Below are 18,255 nucleotides of genomic sequence, written 5' to 3'. Positions count from 1 at the left end.
CACTCAGATGAGAAAAAAAAAAAAAAAAAAAAAGAATCTCTTAGAGCTAATTTTAGAACAAATTAATAATATCAACAATAATAATTACTAATATGCATTGCTATTCTTTTAAGTCAAATTATAGGTTGCTATAAACCAGACCTAAAATATGACTTTCTCTACTAGTGAAAGTCTTAATTAAAATGATGCATTTTAATATACTTTTGCTCCGCGAAATACATTATTTCTTAGCACCTCCATTTTTGTATTCTTCCCTTTAATGATCTTTGCCGTGCAGTGTTAAGGAAGAAACTTGGTGATTAATAAAGGCGTGAACAGGTGGCTACAGTGCTTCTGGAAGATGAGTAGTGTAATAATTTCCTCATTATTATTATATTCTGTAAAGGTTTTTAAATACATGATGATATATTTCCTTCTTCTACTTCTGGCACCCTATAGCTCCTGGCATTACATTTCATTTCAAATAATAATTAATGAGAAATGAGGTATCTGTATACATTTTATTCCTCCTGTTTTAGTCTCCTAAGTTACCACCCTGCCGCATTTGCTGTGCATGTAATTTCGGCAATATGGGAGACTGCCTCTCAGAATGCCTTGGAGTCCTTTTTCCAAATTAACATTTTATTCCTGAAAGCAGAATTTCCCATATGCCTCTCAAAGAAGCAGATGAAAGCTGAATAATTGCTCTGTTTTCATCAAGGTGAACGAACCCATGAAACATTGAAAGTATCAGACAATGGAGGGAAAAAATAAGCTTGTCTTTCCTCTGGTGTCTGTGAAAGGGTGCTAAATGTACAATTAGATACAGAGTACCTGCCATCTCCCTAATAACCACCCACTTAGTGGGATAAGTGTCCTGCCTGTCCAGATAAGGCATGTGTTTGATTAAGGGACATCATTCAATGTAAATGCTGGCCTATGAAGCCAATCGAACGCGGAGTCAGCTCGTCTATTATGGCTCTGTCAATCCTGTCTGTTTGCTTATTAAAGTTTCTTTGGCAAATCCAGTGGCCTCCCTTTGGTATGCTAAGTAGTCCTAAACGTTGCTAACATCTTGGAGTGAAGTCACAGGCCTTTGAATGACTCTGGAAGAGGCTACAGGCTTCCCCAACTTACCAATGCATTTTGTTCCAAAAGTTTGTTTGTAAGTCGGTTGTTTGGAACTCGAGAAGCATTTTTCCCAGGGAAACAATGTTACAAATGGTGAGAAAGTTCCCAGGCCAGTCCACAAAAGCCTATTTAACCAAGAATATGGCTGGACTATAGGGCCCATAGCACTAGGGAGCCAGCCACCATTAGGATCATTGTTTCTCTGGGAAAATGTGCTCCCAGGGCTAATTGTGGATGCCAGAAGCAATTCCCCCCGCCCTTTCTAGCCTCTGGCAGCTGGAGCCGAAACTCCCCAGTTTCTCATTTCCTTCGGGCTTGGAAGGTGGAAGGTGGAAAGTCCTGGGGGAATCAAAGAGAGGGGGCGTGGGAGGTTCAGGGGCTTGGGCAGGAGAGCTCTGCTTAGGGATGTGGTGGTACGATGAGCAGACCAAGTTATTGGGTGCCTAAAGTTGACTTTCAGATATACAATGAATCCTTTTTCATGTACATCCCATGTAATATGCCTACACTTTAAGAATGTATTTGTTGTTAATCTGAATTCCAATTTAACCCGAGTCCTGTATTTTATCTCACATCCCTGGGTAGGGATCACAGGCCTGGTGGGTCGCCAGGACTGCAGAGATTCTGGAGCACAAAGCCAGGGGCTCAAGGAGGAAGAATGGAATCTTTATAGGTCAGTGAAGGTCTCTTCGGGGAAGCAACAGAATGTTGCTGGTCCTTATAAGGGGACATTTCAGATAACTCAAGTTTATGGCCTTCAGCTCAGGAATGCTTTTGATTTGAATTCTTTCAGCTGGAAATCGTTCTAAGGCACAGGACGTGCTCCTTGCCTTTTTAAAAGGGTGAATATAAGTTCCTTTTGATGATTTAAGACTGACATTATGACCTTGGGAAAAAATCCTGTGCCCCAATTTTCTCATCCGTAAATGGGGATAATAATATCACCTTCCTCGTTGTTTCGTCGTGTGGGCTAAATCTATCACTATGTATAAAGGTTTCGAATGCTGTGTTTTCTATTTCATCTACATTCTCAGGAACAGTGAGCTCAGGAATTTCTTGCTCCAACACGACATGCCCCAGGGCCGCTGGCTGACTCTGTTGGAAGAGCGTGGGACTCTTGATCTCAGGGTGGTGGGTTTGAGCCCCACAGTGGATATAGAAATTACTAAAATAAATAAATAAACTTAAAAAAAAAAAAAAACAGCACTACACGGCCCCAGATAGCATTTTCCTTCTTTTTTCTCTCTCAAGCTCTCACTTTTCTCTTTGTCTATATGCCTTAACGCTTCTAAACTGGTGCCTTAATTTGTATAATCACATTAAAGCCTGAAGTTTGCTATGGCTTCCCACATAGGAAGACCCACTGAGGGAGGCCCGTGGTCATCAGCGTGTGAGGAATTGAATCCAGCCAATGATCTCTTGTGTAAACTTGGCCCACCCCCTAGTCAAGCCTTAAAAAAACTGCAGCTTTGGTGATACCTTGATCGCAACGCTGTGAGAGACTGATCCAGAAGACCCAGCTAAGCCATGCCCACATTTCTGATGACAGAAACTTTGAAATTATAAAGGTGTGATTAAGGTACTGTGTTTTCGGAGTTATTTGTTATACAGCAGTGGATATAATACACACCCATATATCTATATTTTATCATTAACCTCTTACTACACTTGCTTTATCACTACACTTGCTATACCTATCCTTCCTTCTATTTATCCATCCTTCCTTCTATTTATTCTATCCATCCTTCTATTTATTCATCAACCCTTCTTATTTGTCTGTTTGTTTTATGGCTACATATCTTTTTCATTTCTAGGTCAATGGCTATGTTCCAGATGCCTGAGGATGTCAGAACACTGACCTTTGGATAATTAATATAATAGGAGGGCATTTGATTCTTCCTAAATTATGGGTCAAATGCTAATAATCACATAACCCAGGGACATTGTCCAAAAATTTAACCTTGAGAGTGAGACTATTACTTCTAAGCTATCATTCTCAGTCTGCCTTGTGAATCTTTTTATAGTGCCTGTACTTACTTATTCATTCACCTTGCAACATTCCATATTAAGATGTTGCCATCTTTCAGCACTTTAACCAAACTTCTCATTTTGTCATTCTGTTGCGATTACTATCTTTGCGTAGAGAACTACCCCAAACCACCCTGTGTAATGCCAATCATTCATCTATTATGCTCAAGGATTCTGTGAGTCAAGAATTTGGACAGGGCACAGTGGAATGTTCCACATTTTCTGGGGCCTCAGCTGGGAAGACTCACATAAGCAGGTAACTTAAGCAGCTGGGGATTGGCACTCGCTGGAAGGGTTCCTCACTCACATCTGACACCTAGGCTGCAATGTCTTCAAGGCTGGGCTCAGCTGGGACTGTTGACCAGAGTATGTTCACGTGGCCCTATCACTATGCCTTGGATCTCCTATGATAAGATATCTGTTTTCTAAAAGACAGCATCCTGATACGGAGCTTCCAAAGAAAGCAAATGTTTCAAGAGAGCCAGGCAGGATCTACATAGACTTTTGTGACCTAGCCTTGGAACACAGAGTCACTTCTGCCATACTGTAATTGTCAAAGAAGTTGGAAGCCCACCCACACTCAAAGAGAGGGGGCACGAACCCCATATCTCAATGGGAAGAGTGTCAAAGAATTTGCAGTCGTGTTTTACAACCACCACACATCTTAATTTCTCTTAACTGTTCTCTGCGCCTACTAAAGAAGTAGAATAACTCAGAAGATGTTTCCAAAACTGTTCACACACCACTTTCAGACAATCACCGGAAACAGTAGTTGACTCAGTAAACAATGTAATTTCCCAACTACAGCTGTTATATGATACTTGAGAAAATTGACAGAAGTAACTGATGACTCATTTGCAAATTTGGGAATAAAAAGTTGTTGATGTTACAGAGCATGTTGCCATCTTTCACTCTCTCAACTGCCAAGAAAGCCACAGCTGAAGCATAGAAAACTTCTCCTCTAAATCATATTTCTATGGGGCCTTTAAGTGTATATGTATGTAAGAATTTCACTGTGCCCTTCACGTCTCTTTTTCAGTTATAAATCTGCTCATTCAATGGCTTGACCCGTTATCCTCTTACTCAAATAGTCTCTTCAAAAACATTTGTTGAATATTGAATAATTGAATAGATGAGTGGATAAAAAATAAATAAATGATCCTTTACACACCTGAAAAGATATCCAAAGAAAATTGTTGGATTTAGGGTCTCAAAATGGAGAGCTTTCATCAGATATGAAGAGCAAATTCTGGATTAGGAGATGACTATGTTGTCCTTTCAGTTATCCATCCACCCATCCATCCACCCATCCATCCATCTATCCATCTGTCCATCCATCCATCTGCTGGAGACCAGCTCCAGCAAGTAGGGGTTCCCGAAGGAAGAACGGCGTCGGTGACAATAAAACAAAACTAAAATAAAAAACTAGAAAATAAAAAACTAAAATAAAAAACTAAAACTAAAATAAAAATGGACACAGACAAAAGCAGTGTGTTGAACTGGCCGATTTATTGTAGCAAACGTGGCATTATATTTGCTAGTGATTTCCTTGTAGCATACGTCATCTGTGTTTTTCTAACATTACCTAACTTTGAAAATGTTCCTATGTGTAAACAACCTTTAAGAAATAACATGGCAATTTTCCCCTAATTTTCCCGCATACCCTTTGATTATTGATTAATTTCTTACATTATTACATTATGCATCTGCGTTTATCTGTAATCTACAAAGTATTTGCTTTGCTGTTCTCGTGAAAGGCCCTCCATTTCTCAACACCTCAAGTGGAACAGTGACAGGGACATGACCTCCTGACCACATGAGGCCAGAAGAACAATGTGTTCGCCTCGGTCCCAGGTGCCAGGAAGGGGCCGAAAAAGCCTTAGAAACCCATGCCCCATACATTCTCAGAGAGACCATGCACCTAGGAACCAATGAACCATTCTGCAGCTTAACCGACTAGGTTCAGTCATCCTCTGGAATGCCTCCGGGGGGCCAGGCGGGCCTAGGGGTTGAAGTCACCCGTGCCCAGAGATACACTCCTTAGTTGCCGGAGTGAGGCTTTCAGATCCATATGTGTCTCCTTTACAGGCCTTCTTTGCTGGCAAAGGCATGAGGCTATCCTTCCTGTAAGTAGAGGAGTCTCCATAGGGGATGGCAAGGGCTAAACGTAAGGCCGCTCAATTTCCTGCGGAACCTTATTTTCTTCCCTAACGGTTCTTTTCCCGGAGGGCCTGTCGAGAACAATTCCCCAACAGACAATACCCCAGGTAGTTTTAAGGCCGAATTACCTAAAAGCGGGAGGACAAGAAGCTTCCCTGTCTGTGGGCCGCCTTGCAGTCACCAATCCGTCCACGTCCCGGGCCCTGCCACTCAGGCTGGGATAGCTCAGCTTCCAGCATCCATCCATCCATCCATCCATCCACATTTCACATATATTTGGAACTTAAGTGTAATAGGACAAAAAGGTGTGAACAAGTAAAATAACTGATTTATATAATGAGCATACATACTAAGTACTATAAAGGAAAGGCAAGGGTGGTTTACAGATAATAATGTGAAGCCTTACTTAAATTAGATGGTCAAAGGAGGCTTCTCTGGGGAGGAGGCATTTAAGCTGAGATCTAGAGGATGGGAGTGCAAGTCAAGTGAAGAGTGGAATAGAGACAGAAAACATGTATAAAGTCCCAGATGTAGGAAAGGCATTTAGAGTATAGCTGGGTTATAACGGACAAGGGAGAGTGGTACTAGACAAAGTATGGGCTTGGCAAAGAAGTTTGGAAGGTTTTAAGCAGGGAGTGGTATGATCCGATTTATATATTTATATTTATATTTTATATTTTTCAGTGAATTCTCTTTTTTAAAAGTTTATTAATTTTTGAGAGAGAGAGAGAGAGAGAGAGAATATGCATGAGTTGGGGAGGGGCCGAAGGCGAGGGAGAGAGAGAATCCCAAGCAGGCTCTGCGTTGCCAGCACAGAGCCCAATGCGGGGCTTGATCTCATGAAGTGTGAGATCACGACCTGAGCCAAAATCAAGAGTTGGACGCTTAACTGACTGAGACACTCAGGTGCCCCTAATGAGGTCTTTTAATGAAAATAACTTATTAACATTTTCTTCATTGGTGCTTTTTGTGTCCCATTTAAAATTATTTTAAATCTTCAGCTGATAAAGATACTCTCCTATATTAATTTCTAAAAGGTTTATTATTTTGCCATTCACATTTAGCTCTACAACACAATAATAATTAATTTTTGTGTATAAATGAGGGACAGGCCCAATTTCATTTTTTTCCCCAAATATATATCCTATTGATCCAATACCATTTATTGGAAAGGCTATCCTTTCTCTCGTGCTCTATAGTGACCTTTTACATAAAACAACTGTCCATATATGTGTGGTTCTACTTCTGGGCTTTGTATTCTGATCGCTTGGTTTACTACTCAATGTAACCACACTGTTTTAATTACTGTAGTTTTATAACAAGCCTTGATATCCAACAAAACAAATCCTCCCAAGTTGTTCTGTTCAATGCATATTCTTGGCCCTATGCATTTTCATATAACTTTTAGAATCAACTTTCATGTTCTACATGCACACACACACACACACACACACACTCACACCTGTTGGGTAGAATTGGCATTGAATCTATAGATTGGTTTGGAGAGAATTAATATATTTGCAATATAGGGCCTTCCATCCCATGAACATGGAATATCTCCCCATTTATTTCTATATCCCTCAATTTCTGTCAATATTATTTTACCATTATCTGCACATTTTTGTTAGTTATCCCAAGTTTTGTATTAATTTAATGCTAGTTTAAAGGATATATATTTAAAAGTTGTATTTATCTAGAAATGGAAGTGATTTGTGAGTATTGTTTTGAATCTAGTAAACCTGATAATTCTTATTAATTCAAATAATTTACCTGTAATAATTTTGATTTTCAATGTATGCAATTAGATCATCTGTGAGTAATAGTTTTGTTTCTGTCTTTAAAACCCTTATGCTTTTCTTTTTTCTTGCTTTACTGTGCTGAGTAGGAATTCCAGTACAATGTTGAATTGAAATAGTGATAATGGACAGTCTTTGTCTTCTTTATTACAAAGTGAAAGATTTGAGTGTTTCATCATTATGTTTGTGGTCGGTTTTTTGAAACACTATCATATTTACAAAGCTCTCTGCCACTGAAGAGGTTTTGATGCTTTATCATGAACATATTTTGAATTTTATCAAACATAATTTCCTCATCAATTGATAAAATCATGTGTTTTTTCTCCTTTATGTTAATTTAGTATTAATTTTCTCTATATTAATAATGAATTGCATACGTTAATATTCTAATGTTGAACCAACTTTGCATTCTTGGGATAAACAAGTTGATCCTGATGTATTTTTTTCACATATTGCTGGGTTGGGTATGCTAGTATTTAAGATTTTTACTCAATCTTGAGTAAGATTGACATGTAATTTTTTAAAAAAATTGTAAGTTTATTCATTTTTGAGAAAGAGACAGAGTGTGAGCAGGGGAGAGGCAGAGAGAGAGGGAGACACAGAATCCAAAGCAGGCTGCAGGCTCCGAGCTGTCAGAACAGAACCTGAGGTGGGGCTCGAACCCACGAAGTGTGATATCATGACCTGAGCCGAAGTCAGATGCTTAACTGACTGAGCCACCCAGGCACCCTGACATGTAATATTTTTTTAATGCTTCTTTATTTATTTTGAGGGAGAGAGAGTGCACACGAGTGGGGGAAGGGGCAGAGAGAGGAGAGAGAGAATCCCAAGCATCTCTGCACTGTCAGCATGGAGCCCAACATGGGGCTCGATCCCACAAACTGCAAGATCACCACCTGAGCTGAAATCAAGAGTCAGACGCTCAACCAACAGAGCCACCCAGGCGCCCCAGACATGTAATTTTTTTGTACTGTACTTGTCAGGTTTTATATCATAGTTATGATATCTTCATAAAATAAGTTGGATGTACATCTTATTTTTTTCCCTTGAATAGTTTGTGAAACACTGAAGTAATTTCTTGAAGGTAGAGTTCAGTGAAGTCATCTGGATCTGAAAGAACCCAGCTCATGTAGAGCAGCTCTGGCTGCATAGCCACTTGATGACCTTTGGCTCTCCCTTGCCCCAGAGCACTCAGGATTCAGACCCACGTGCACTCTCCTGACTCCTCCTGGTTCATGCTGACTAGGTCCAGCTGCTCCTTGGAGGCCAAGTCCCTCTCCTCCCTTAGAGGCCCAGCACTTCCTCCAGCCAGGTCATATTGTGACATAATGCTAGCTAGTGGGCAGGGGCAGAGGCAGAGGCAGATCCTGATGGAGCACGAGTCACCTTCAGGGGAGAAGCCTCTGCTTCACTCTCCAGAAAGGAAGGAACATTTACGAAAGAGCGGGCTTCTTCTGTAGATGCAGAGGTTTCAGGGGAATCCTGAGGATCCCAGATTTTTAGGTGCATCAACTCAGGTGCCGCATGCTGTGATTTGGGACCCCCTTCTTTCCCAGTCAGGGCTAACGGAAATGGGGTCGGGGGTATGGGCTTCTTTGGGGGCTCTGGTACTGCGATGATTCATTTCCAGGCCTGGACCTCAGCTTTCTCCGCTCTCTGGATACAAGAGATGAGAACTCCTTTCCCTTCTACAAGGGAAGCCCTCTGTTTTTCACACTTAGCTTTTAATTGCCAATTAATCACTCCTAGTCTTTGGTTGTCTTTCTCCAAAGCATCAATTGTGCTTAGCAAAGGCCACCCCATTGCACTCTTGCTAGTGAATTTCCCTCCACGAGTATGACATCCCAGTTCTCACAGGTACGAGTCTTAATTGAATTGTTCCCCTGTGCTAGAGCTATTCTTATGCCAGCTATGTCCGGCGAAAGGGGCCTGGTGTCGCTCCAGGTTGCTGTCTTAATGTTTGCTTCCTCAGATTCCTCGCACCAACTTTGGCAGTTTGAGTTATATTGGATTCTGACATGGAAATCAGGGTCCCGGAATAGTAGGGAATGCTCTTGTGATCAAGTGCTCTTGTAGAATGGCAGGGAGCGAGATTGGACGGAGGGAGACGCCGGGCTGTGACATCTGCTCAAAGCTTCAGTCAGCCCCTTGGTGAGTGCTGTGGCTGGACAGGCCCTTCAAATGCAGTGAGGCGGCTGTGTCCTTCTACTTCACCAACGATGATGAGTCACCGCATGCAGGCTACACGTGAGGAGGTGTGGTCTCTCCAGGCAAGGTCAAGTGCCGGCACTATTCCTGGCAGCTGGGGAAATAAGTTCTCCTAAAGGAGAGTCTGGATGGCGTATCACAGCATCCATACGGTGTGCGGGTGTACGAAATTAGCTAGAGGAGGCAGGGAAGGCCTCTCGGGGGTGATATTATTAGGGCTGAGCCTGATTAGCAAGAGGAAGCCAGCCCTGCACATCTCATTAGGAAAAGTGTTCCAATTTCAAGGCACCAGGGCTCTGAGGCAGGAGAAGCTCAGTATGTTCGAGGAATAGAAAACAGGCCAGCGGTTGGAGCACAGTGAGCAAGGGGAAGAACGCCTCCAGATGACGCTAAGGAGATAAACAGGGTCAGCCAGGTCACGTAGGGCCTCGGAGGCCACAGGAAAAAGCCTGATTTTATGCTCAGTGCCGTGAAGCCATTGGAGGGGTTGAAGGAGGAGAGGGACAAATAGTTTTAGGCTTGCTTTATCAAAACAACTCTAGCTGCAGTGTTGAGAACAGGCCAGTGATTCCCAAACTTCACTGCATCCTGGGGATGCCTGGGGATCATTAAACATGCTAACGTCTGGCACCCACCTCCAGACTTTCTGATTACATCAGTTTCGAGTGTGACATGGTCGTGGGAAGTATTACAAGCGCCCCGAGTGATTCTAGTGCACAGCGAAGTTTGGGAAGCAGTAGAATAGATTGAAGGAGACCAAGGGCAGAAGCTAGAAGACCGGTTGAGGAGACTATTACAGCAGTGTAGGCAAGAGATGGTTGTATCTTGGCTCCCTTTCTGACCTCTTCTACTTTTTCCTTCCAACCCCCATGCTGCTCTTCTCACTGTTCCTGGTCTCACCAGCTCATTTATGCCTCTGCTTTGCACTTGCCTGGCCATCTGACCGGAACACTTGCCCCAGACCTTCACAGGGCTCGCTCCCCCTGCCACATTCGCCCTTCTGTTCAAAAGTCACCTTTTCAGAGACACTGTTCTTGGCCACTCCATCTTAAAACAGCCCTTCTATGTCTGGCCTCATTTACGGTGTCACTCGTGGACCCCTTTCCCTGATTCATTTTGCTTCATAGTGTTTACCACGCCTTGATACTATATTTTATGTTCGTGTGTTTATTTGTCTCCCTTGCTCGACTGCAAGCTCCATGAGGGTAGGGTCTTTGTCCAACTCATTCACCCCTGTACCCTCCATGCCGGGTTGGGGGATGCATAACTAGCTTCCAGAAAGCTCGTGGCACATGTCGTGTCACCCTGATGCCTGATGTGGGGGGGGGGGATTTATCGTCATTACTGACGTGTTCTTTATGCATATGCTGGAATGTCATGTCAAGCACAGGGATGCGATTACAAATGGATGTTCTGCACCTGGAGTTAATTGATGCTCCTGGTCCGCCTCACTTCATCCTCCCATCCTTCAGCCCAGCACTCAGACCCCCCCCCCCCTTCTCCTCTCTTTGGCCCACATGTTTATCTAAAGAATAGTGATATAGATCAGAGCCCCTTTGGGAGTCATATCTACAACTAAACACTGACCACCCCCCCCACCTGATTAAACTCCACGACATGGAGCATTTCCAGTCTAGGGTCTCTCCTGCCAGTACCCGTGTGCTGGGCTCTTTCTCGCAAAGGACAGCAGTAGCCCCGTAAGATCTGATTTATGAGATCTAATTATTATAATCTGCCCAGCCCCTGCTTGAAGAGGGCAGGGTACATTTCACCTCTTGTGACTCCCATGGAACCTTATGTGATTTTTCATATTTAAGAGATTAGGCAAGTTATAACTTGGCCATTTTTCAATTGCCATTTCACAAGTTAGGAAAATAGTGGCCATTTATTGGGCGTCTTCTCTGTGCCAGGCACGGTGCTAGACGATTTTACAGATGTTAATCGTCTAATTTTCAAAACAAACTGGGAGTTAGGTGTCCATTCCACAGGTGAGAGGCAGTGTCTCATCTTGGTCTAGTATAATTAGGTTCCTAATAAAAGTTTTGTGAATGACTGACAGAGGAGTGGGGCTGGGATGAGAAGCTGGGCCCACCAAGTCCTGAATCTCAGACTCGGTCCAGCTAGACGAATGGCTGCAGAAACACCACGGTCAAGGGGCAGTGCATTCAGGAGGCCTGCCATCCTTTATTTTGTACATCCAAATCAATCATGATGCCCTCACTTGACAGTAATTATACTTTTTAGCATTGGTTGATTGAGAAAATGCAGAATGACAATAAACTACTTTCGATTAGTTACATTTTAAAATACATTTGTATTTCATTTATTATAATCTATAATCTATACATTATATATAGTACAGACATTAGGAAACTGTGACGTGCATGTAATAATGATCAAATATTTACATGCTTTGCATATGCTCTTACGTAAATATTACCACGTATCCCTATTATCTAGGTGAGCAAACAGACACGGCAAAGTGAGAAACTGTCAGAACTGAGATTTGAACCGAGGCCGTCTAGCTCCAAAGTCCTACTCTTGACCACAATACTACACTACCCCCAGGAAGCATCTGGACTATTTATTTGCTCTGGGTTAAGGCCTGCTTTCCACACTGAGCCCTCTGCATTAATGCAGAGGCCCCTCAAAGACGCATGGTTTCACAGGTTGGGAAACACTGGTCTAGCACCCAGGCCAATGGGTCTCTTTCTCCCATGTGCCTGTGGCCATCATTCTCCCCCTCTGTGTGTGGGATCAACAAGCACATGCTGGGGGCAGAACCATCATGGATCACAGATGAGTGTCCTCAGTCAAGTCCAGTTTGAAGTCAGCAGAATTGGCAGCCCGGAGGCCCCCCAGTGACATCTGAAACTCTGGCCTCGCGCTTGATCCCCGGTCTCCTCTCTTGCCAGGGCCTCTCCTCCTGGTCCGTGGGGATCCACGTTGCGCTTGAGCTGCGTTTGAAGGCACAGGTGGTTCAAGTGGCCTTTCAGGGTAACACTAGACACCCGATCTCAGCTATGTCATCTGAGACGGAAAATGGGTGAAGGTGCCAGGGTAGTAGGATGTGTCAGCTACTTGCAGCTCCTCGGTAAATAAAGGGTTATCTTTTTTTAAACGTGTATTTATTTTGAGAGTGGGAGAGGTGTGTGTGCGAGTGGGGGAGGGGCGGAGAGAGAGAGAGAGAGAGAGAGAGAGGGAGAGAGAGAGACAGAATCCCAAGCAGGCTCCACACCCAGTGCAGAGCCCGACACGGGGCTCAATCTCAGGAGCTGTGAGATCACGACTTGAGCCAAAATCAAGAGTCAAATGCATAACAGACCGAGCCACCCAGGCGCCCCAAGGGTTATCTTCTTTTTCTTGTGCTAGAACAAACAGGAAAGTCACCCTCTTCACACATTTGTTAAGTGCGCAATCGAGTATTGTTAGCGGTCGGCACAATGCTGTACAGCGTGGCTGAAACTATATCCTTTGCCCAGAAGTGCCTATTTCCTCTCCCCGCTCCCTCTCCCTACAACTCCTCGCAACCACCATTCTCTTTGCTTCTATGAATTTGACTATCTTAGATCCCCTCGTGCGAGTGGAATCGTGCAGGATTTGTCCTTCTGTGGCCGGCTTGTGTCACTTCGCATCATGTCCTCCAGGTTCATCCGTGCTGTCACGTACAGCAGGATTTCCTTCTTTTTTACGGCTGCATAATATGCCACTGTATGGACAGACCATGTATTCGTTCTCGTCCACGCGTCGGCCGTTTCCACCTCTTGGCTGGTGTGAACGATGCAGCAACGGACACGGGAGTGCGGCCATCTCTTGGAGATCCCGGCTTCAATTCTTCTGAACAGATACCCAGTAGTGGAATCCATTCTTAATTTTCAGGGGAACCGTCACACTGTTTGCCATAATGGCTCTTACAAGTCACATTCTCAGCAACTGCGTACAAGGGTTCCAATGTCCCCACACCCTTGCCACAACTTGGATTCTGGGTTTTGTATTTGTCAGTGTTTCTCTTGATAATGACCGCCACACCTAACAGGTGTGACGTGGGTCATCTTTGTTTGTCTCTCGCATGTTGCAGGAATGCAGCCAGATCCTTAAAAGCAAGAGAAACGAAGCACCAGTGTGAATACCGAACGATTTGAAGACTTTGTCTCTGGAAGGGATTTCTGTTTGTTCTTCTGCCTTTTCAGTGTGGGCCATATGTGTCGTAAGAGGAAACGTGTTGACTTATTCCTGATTAGAATCTGTTGCACTCCAGAGATCCCTGTGCTCAGGGCAACTGGTCTCTCCAATGACAGAAAGCAGGCATGGGGGTTGGGGACAGCTACTGGGCCAGCCTGCGTCAGAGACCGTTGTGTGATTACCGGTATTGGGTGGTCTTTTCAATCCCATGGGCCTGCTCCGATGGCTGAGCGACGGTGACATCAGTGGTTCACAAAGCAGGTGACTGACGAGTCCTATCATGGGGGCCTTTGCCGGCAGCCAAAGTGAGCTCCTACATTCTTTCGTGTGGCAGGTCGGCCAGTGCTGCACTGGCACAGCATGCTTAGACCCCAGTGCCCTGTGTGTAAGCCTCTGTGATCGTATGTCAAAGATAGACCAGCAAGGCTGAGTCATCTAGGGCTCCCAGGACTGCTGACACAGGTCCAAAGTGAAACGCCTGCCACAGTACTATCCCACCGCTGCCAAGCCCGCTGTCCCCATGCTTCAGCTCTGAACACTCGGGACAAGATCCGACTCCCTCCAAATTTCAGAAGTTCCTGCTCAACCCATTGAAAGAAAAGCTGAAATGCAAGCCGACGCTTTGGAGCGGTTGTGCCAGGGGCCACTTGAGAGGTAGAACCCTCAGGCTCACCCCCCTCCTCCTTGGAAGAAGCTTAGCGGAGGAGGCAGTGCAGAGAGAAACTCCTCCAGAGTAAATTCCTGGCAGGTGCAAAACACCCGTTTCTGTAGCTGGGTCACTTTCAGCTTGGAGCGACTATGAAAGAAAGAGATGATACAGCTTATGTTCTACAGGGCAGGCAAGAGCTCTGATGTGCAGCTAGCAAGTTAGAAAAGGAAGGCATGAAAGGAGCCGCTTGTGGTGCCCCGAACGTACGATCCTCCAGAATGTGTGGTCATCGGCGTTTGAAATCGGCCTTGTCAGATCTCCGCGGCTGTGGAGACGGAGAGAAAACGGGCTTTCGGGAAAGGACAAAGCGCTTTCATTTGGCTTCAACTAGACACAGGCAAGACAAGCGAGGTTTCACCCGGAGCCCCCCACATCCTCTGCTGCTTTTGGACTCTGACCAGCATATTTTGCCCATCGCCTCTTCCCCATGTTAGAATTCGCGAGCCCTTGGGGCAACGTTTCATCCCCACGTTGTTGAATCCTTCACGATTATAAAAAGGTCGTCAGGGCCTTTTGATGTCCTCGCAATCTACAAAGACTTTGTCGACCCCTTTCTTCTGACTCAAAAGCAGAGGACACCACAAGCTCCCGCAGGTCATGGCTTCGTTTCAGAACTTCGAAGTCAAGAGTATTCAAAGATCATTATCTGCACTAACATTCCGTCTAGCAGGGCTGCCCTGGGTTTCAAGGTGTGGCTTCAAATGGAAAGTGCAAGAATGGCTTTCAGATGCAGACAGGAGGCCCCAGCAGCTGGGGTCCTGGTTTCACACGCACGCTGCATTTGGGAGTGCCAGCAGGCCAGCGTGGGGACCTGCTGGGAGGAGTGCCCTGAGGGCCACGCACTTGTTTGCTATCCACTTAAGGGCATCTACCTGTGTCTTTATGTCTTGCCCACGTGAAATTGGATGAGAGAGTCAGAGAACTGTTTGCAGCCGAGAGGCAGTACAGCCACAGGACTCACACCCTCGTGCTTAGAGGTCTGGCACTCACCAGAGAAAATCTGATTCCAGAGGCCTGAGGGTGGGGGCAAAACCAATTACACACTTTGCAGGGCTGAGTGTAAAATGAAAACGCAGGCCCCCGTTCAAAAATTATTACAAATTTCAAGATTCCAAGAGCAGAGCATCAAACCAAGTACGCGGTGCCCTTGTAAACATGGTACCCTGTGCAAACTCACAGACCTGCGCTCATGAAGCTGGCTCTGGCCATAACAAGCTTCCAGCTTCTTTGAGGAGACACCATGTGATCATGTCCTGTCTATTATAGCGCCGTAGGTAGAGGGTTGCCCATTTGGCCTTACGGCCCTGAAGGAAAGACACGGTGAGCTTCACTGCCGGCCTTACGCTTCCTAAGACTAGCGGGTTCAGCCAGCCTGAGGTGCTCTCCTGGGCAGGCCACCTTTTGGCTTGGTAGGGCTTCCTGGGTTTCTGTTGAAACACTCACTTCCTGGTGTTCACCAGTTGCTTACTCACCCAGGAAGTGAGTGTTTCAACAGAAACCCAGTGGTGATGTACCACACTGCTCAAAATTGTAAAAGGCAGAGGGGCACCTTTGTGACTCAGTTAAGCAACCTACTCTTGGTTTTGGCTCAGGTCATGATCTCATGGTGTGTGGGTTTGAGCCCCATGTCAGGCTCTGCACTGACAGTCTGCTTGAGATTCTCCCTCCACCCCCCCCCCCGCCTCTCTCTCTCTCTCTCTCACTCAAAACAAATAAACTTTAAAAAGTAAAAATAAAGTTTTAAAAGAGAAAGAAAAACACACCATAAAATAAAAGACAACCACCAAACTGGGAAAACACATTGTAATGTAGATCCCTGATTAGGGCTAATATTAGGGCTAAACTTCCTTATATTTAAACATTGGAAAATCATTGGTTAAAGGATCCAAAGCGTGACAGAAAACTGTGAAAAAATATAGACAATTCACAAGAAGGATATAGAGCTGGCCTTTGACCATATTAATCTTTATTTTTGAGAGTGAGAGAGACTTCAAGCGGGGGAGAGACAGAGAGGGAGACACAGAAGCAGGAGATACGAAGAAGGCTCCAGGCCTTCTTGAGTTGTCAGCACAAAGCCTGACGTGGGGCTAGAACTCATGAACCATGAGATCATGACCCGAGCCAAAGTCAGATGCTCACCCGACTGAGCCAGCCAGGTGCCCTGGCCTTTGACCATATTAACAGCTGTCTATCTTCACTAAGTTAGAAAATACCCACAAAAAACAAAAACAAAACTACCCTGAGAAAGGGAAACCAACCCCAAACTGACACGGATTTTAGAATGAGCTGACAGGGACATTAAAATCGTTAGTATAAACATACGCTATATGTTCAGTTTGGTAGGGTCGTAGAAGGCACAAAATAGACCTGAATTGTACGTGTGTGCGTGTGTGTCTCTGTGTGTGTGTCTCTGTGTCTGTGTGTAATCTTAGGAAGAAAGTGGCCTATTCAATGTTGGGTTTGTGGCCTCCCAAAACACCGTGATTTTAGTCCTTTGGGCTTTTTGTAGGGTGAGAAGTTCAGGTTTTTTGAGGGCCTTTTGCGGCAGACAGGACAGGGTGGGGCACGCCTAGCCATTGTGAGGTAGGCGACCTGCAGTCAGTGACCTCACATGCTGTTTCAGGGACTGACACTGCCACCCCACACATAACACCTCTCCCCAACTAGGTCCACACCTCTGCATGCGCACACACACGCACACAAAGAAATCCGAAGTCTCCTCCTCTTCCGGTCTTCCTCTTCCGTGGGAAGCTCCTCTTCGTGCTCAGTTCCCACCCGGCCCTTATCCCCACTTTCTGGCCTACCAGACCTTCCGGTCTCACCCCCCAACCCCCCAGGCCCAAGCTCCCTCCCTTGCTCGCCTACCTCTCCCCTTCCTTCCCCACTCCCCACCGTCAGAGAACTCACAGAGACACACAGATTTTTTTAACAGGTCATTTTATTTTCATTGCCAATTGTATGCCCCATTTGTGTGAAATTCGATGACTAAACAGCCACCCATTTCTCAGGGGCAGACCTCAAATCTCTGGCCTCACTCTAGAGTTAGCGGCCACCACGCACCTTTGAGGTGCTGGGTTGGTCCCACTGCGAATCATGGGGATTCTGCGCTTTATTCATCCTGCGGTAATGGCCGAACAGGGCAGTCCCTCTACCTTTCTTCACTTTCTTTGAAGAAATGGGAGTCTTCAGCGGGGCTTTCTTGGTCACGGTCCCCCGGAGTTGTCTTTTAACCTTTATGGTTGGTTTGGTCACCTGGAAAGACAACAGAGTGTCTGGTCAGGGGAACAGGGTCGGGGGTGGATGGGACAGGGGCTTCAGGAGAACCCCTCGGAAGAGGGGGCGTTTGCCAGGCAAGGGCACAGAGGAGTCTTGTGGGAAGCGACACCAGGGAAGAAGAGCTTGGGTTGGGTGGGGTCGTCTTACCTTGCCGCTGCCTCCGGACTTGGGTTGACGGGGGGTCTTTGCGGGTTTCCTCCTTCTGGGGCCTGATGTCGATTGCTGTGTAGCTGTGCTACAAGCTGGTGGGTTCTGGGTTTTCCTGGCTGCCTTAGCCATCTCGAAGACTCCCAGCGGTCTGGCCCAGACCCCTGAGGCGCCCCTATATATACCCCTCCCAGGGCCCTGAGGGACCACACCCTTAAGCTTTGTGTGGTCATCTGGCCACTCCCCCAGCCACTGTGACCTCAGAGGGACCATCCTGACACCTTTGGGGGGAGGGGGAGTGCAGGGTGGGTGAGGCCAAGATGTTGTGGTGGGAGGAAGGGGCCACTTCTTTCTCACCCCTTAAACAGCCTCCCAAACTGATGTGCTAACCCCCTCATCTCCACCAGTTAGTTGTGTGAGGCCACCTGGCCGGGAGAGGGTGTCTTCTCCATGCCTTTTCTCACAGTAATCTTCTTCAGCGACTCATTGTGCTCTTCCCACCCCCCCCACATCACCTTGATTTGGTATATCTGCCCCCAAACCCCCACCAGATAACATGGTGGCATTTAGCTTTACATGGAGATGTTAATCATCCCACTTCCTGACCACAAATGACTCTTACGGGGCCAAGCCCATTCA

General features: G+C 45.6%; 1 protein-coding gene across 1 annotated transcript; it reads right to left on the bottom strand.

Moving 5' to 3' along the window:
* Nucleotides 1–17,113: 17,113 nt before the first annotated feature.
* LOC122235448 (uncharacterized protein CXorf51A-like) lies at nucleotides 17,114–17,785 on the bottom strand. The gene is made up of 2 exons (XM_042974953.1): nucleotides 17,617–17,785; nucleotides 17,114–17,445 (listed from the first exon to the last, which is right to left on the bottom strand). Exons 1-2 carry the CDS (start codon nucleotides 17,746–17,748, stop codon nucleotides 17,236–17,238), a joined length of 342 nt encoding a protein of 113 aa, XP_042830887.1. The 5' UTR covers nucleotides 17,749–17,785; the 3' UTR covers nucleotides 17,114–17,235.
* Between the last annotated feature and the right edge of the window lie 470 nt (nucleotides 17,786–18,255).

The sequence above is a fragment of the Panthera tigris genome, chromosome X (assembly GCF_018350195.1).
Source record: "Panthera tigris isolate Pti1 chromosome X, P.tigris_Pti1_mat1.1, whole genome shotgun sequence".
Classification (NCBI taxonomy): domain Eukaryota; kingdom Metazoa; phylum Chordata; class Mammalia; order Carnivora; family Felidae; genus Panthera; species Panthera tigris.
Note: the sequence above shows the minus strand (reverse complement) of the source record. Positions and strands in the feature narration are given on the sequence as shown.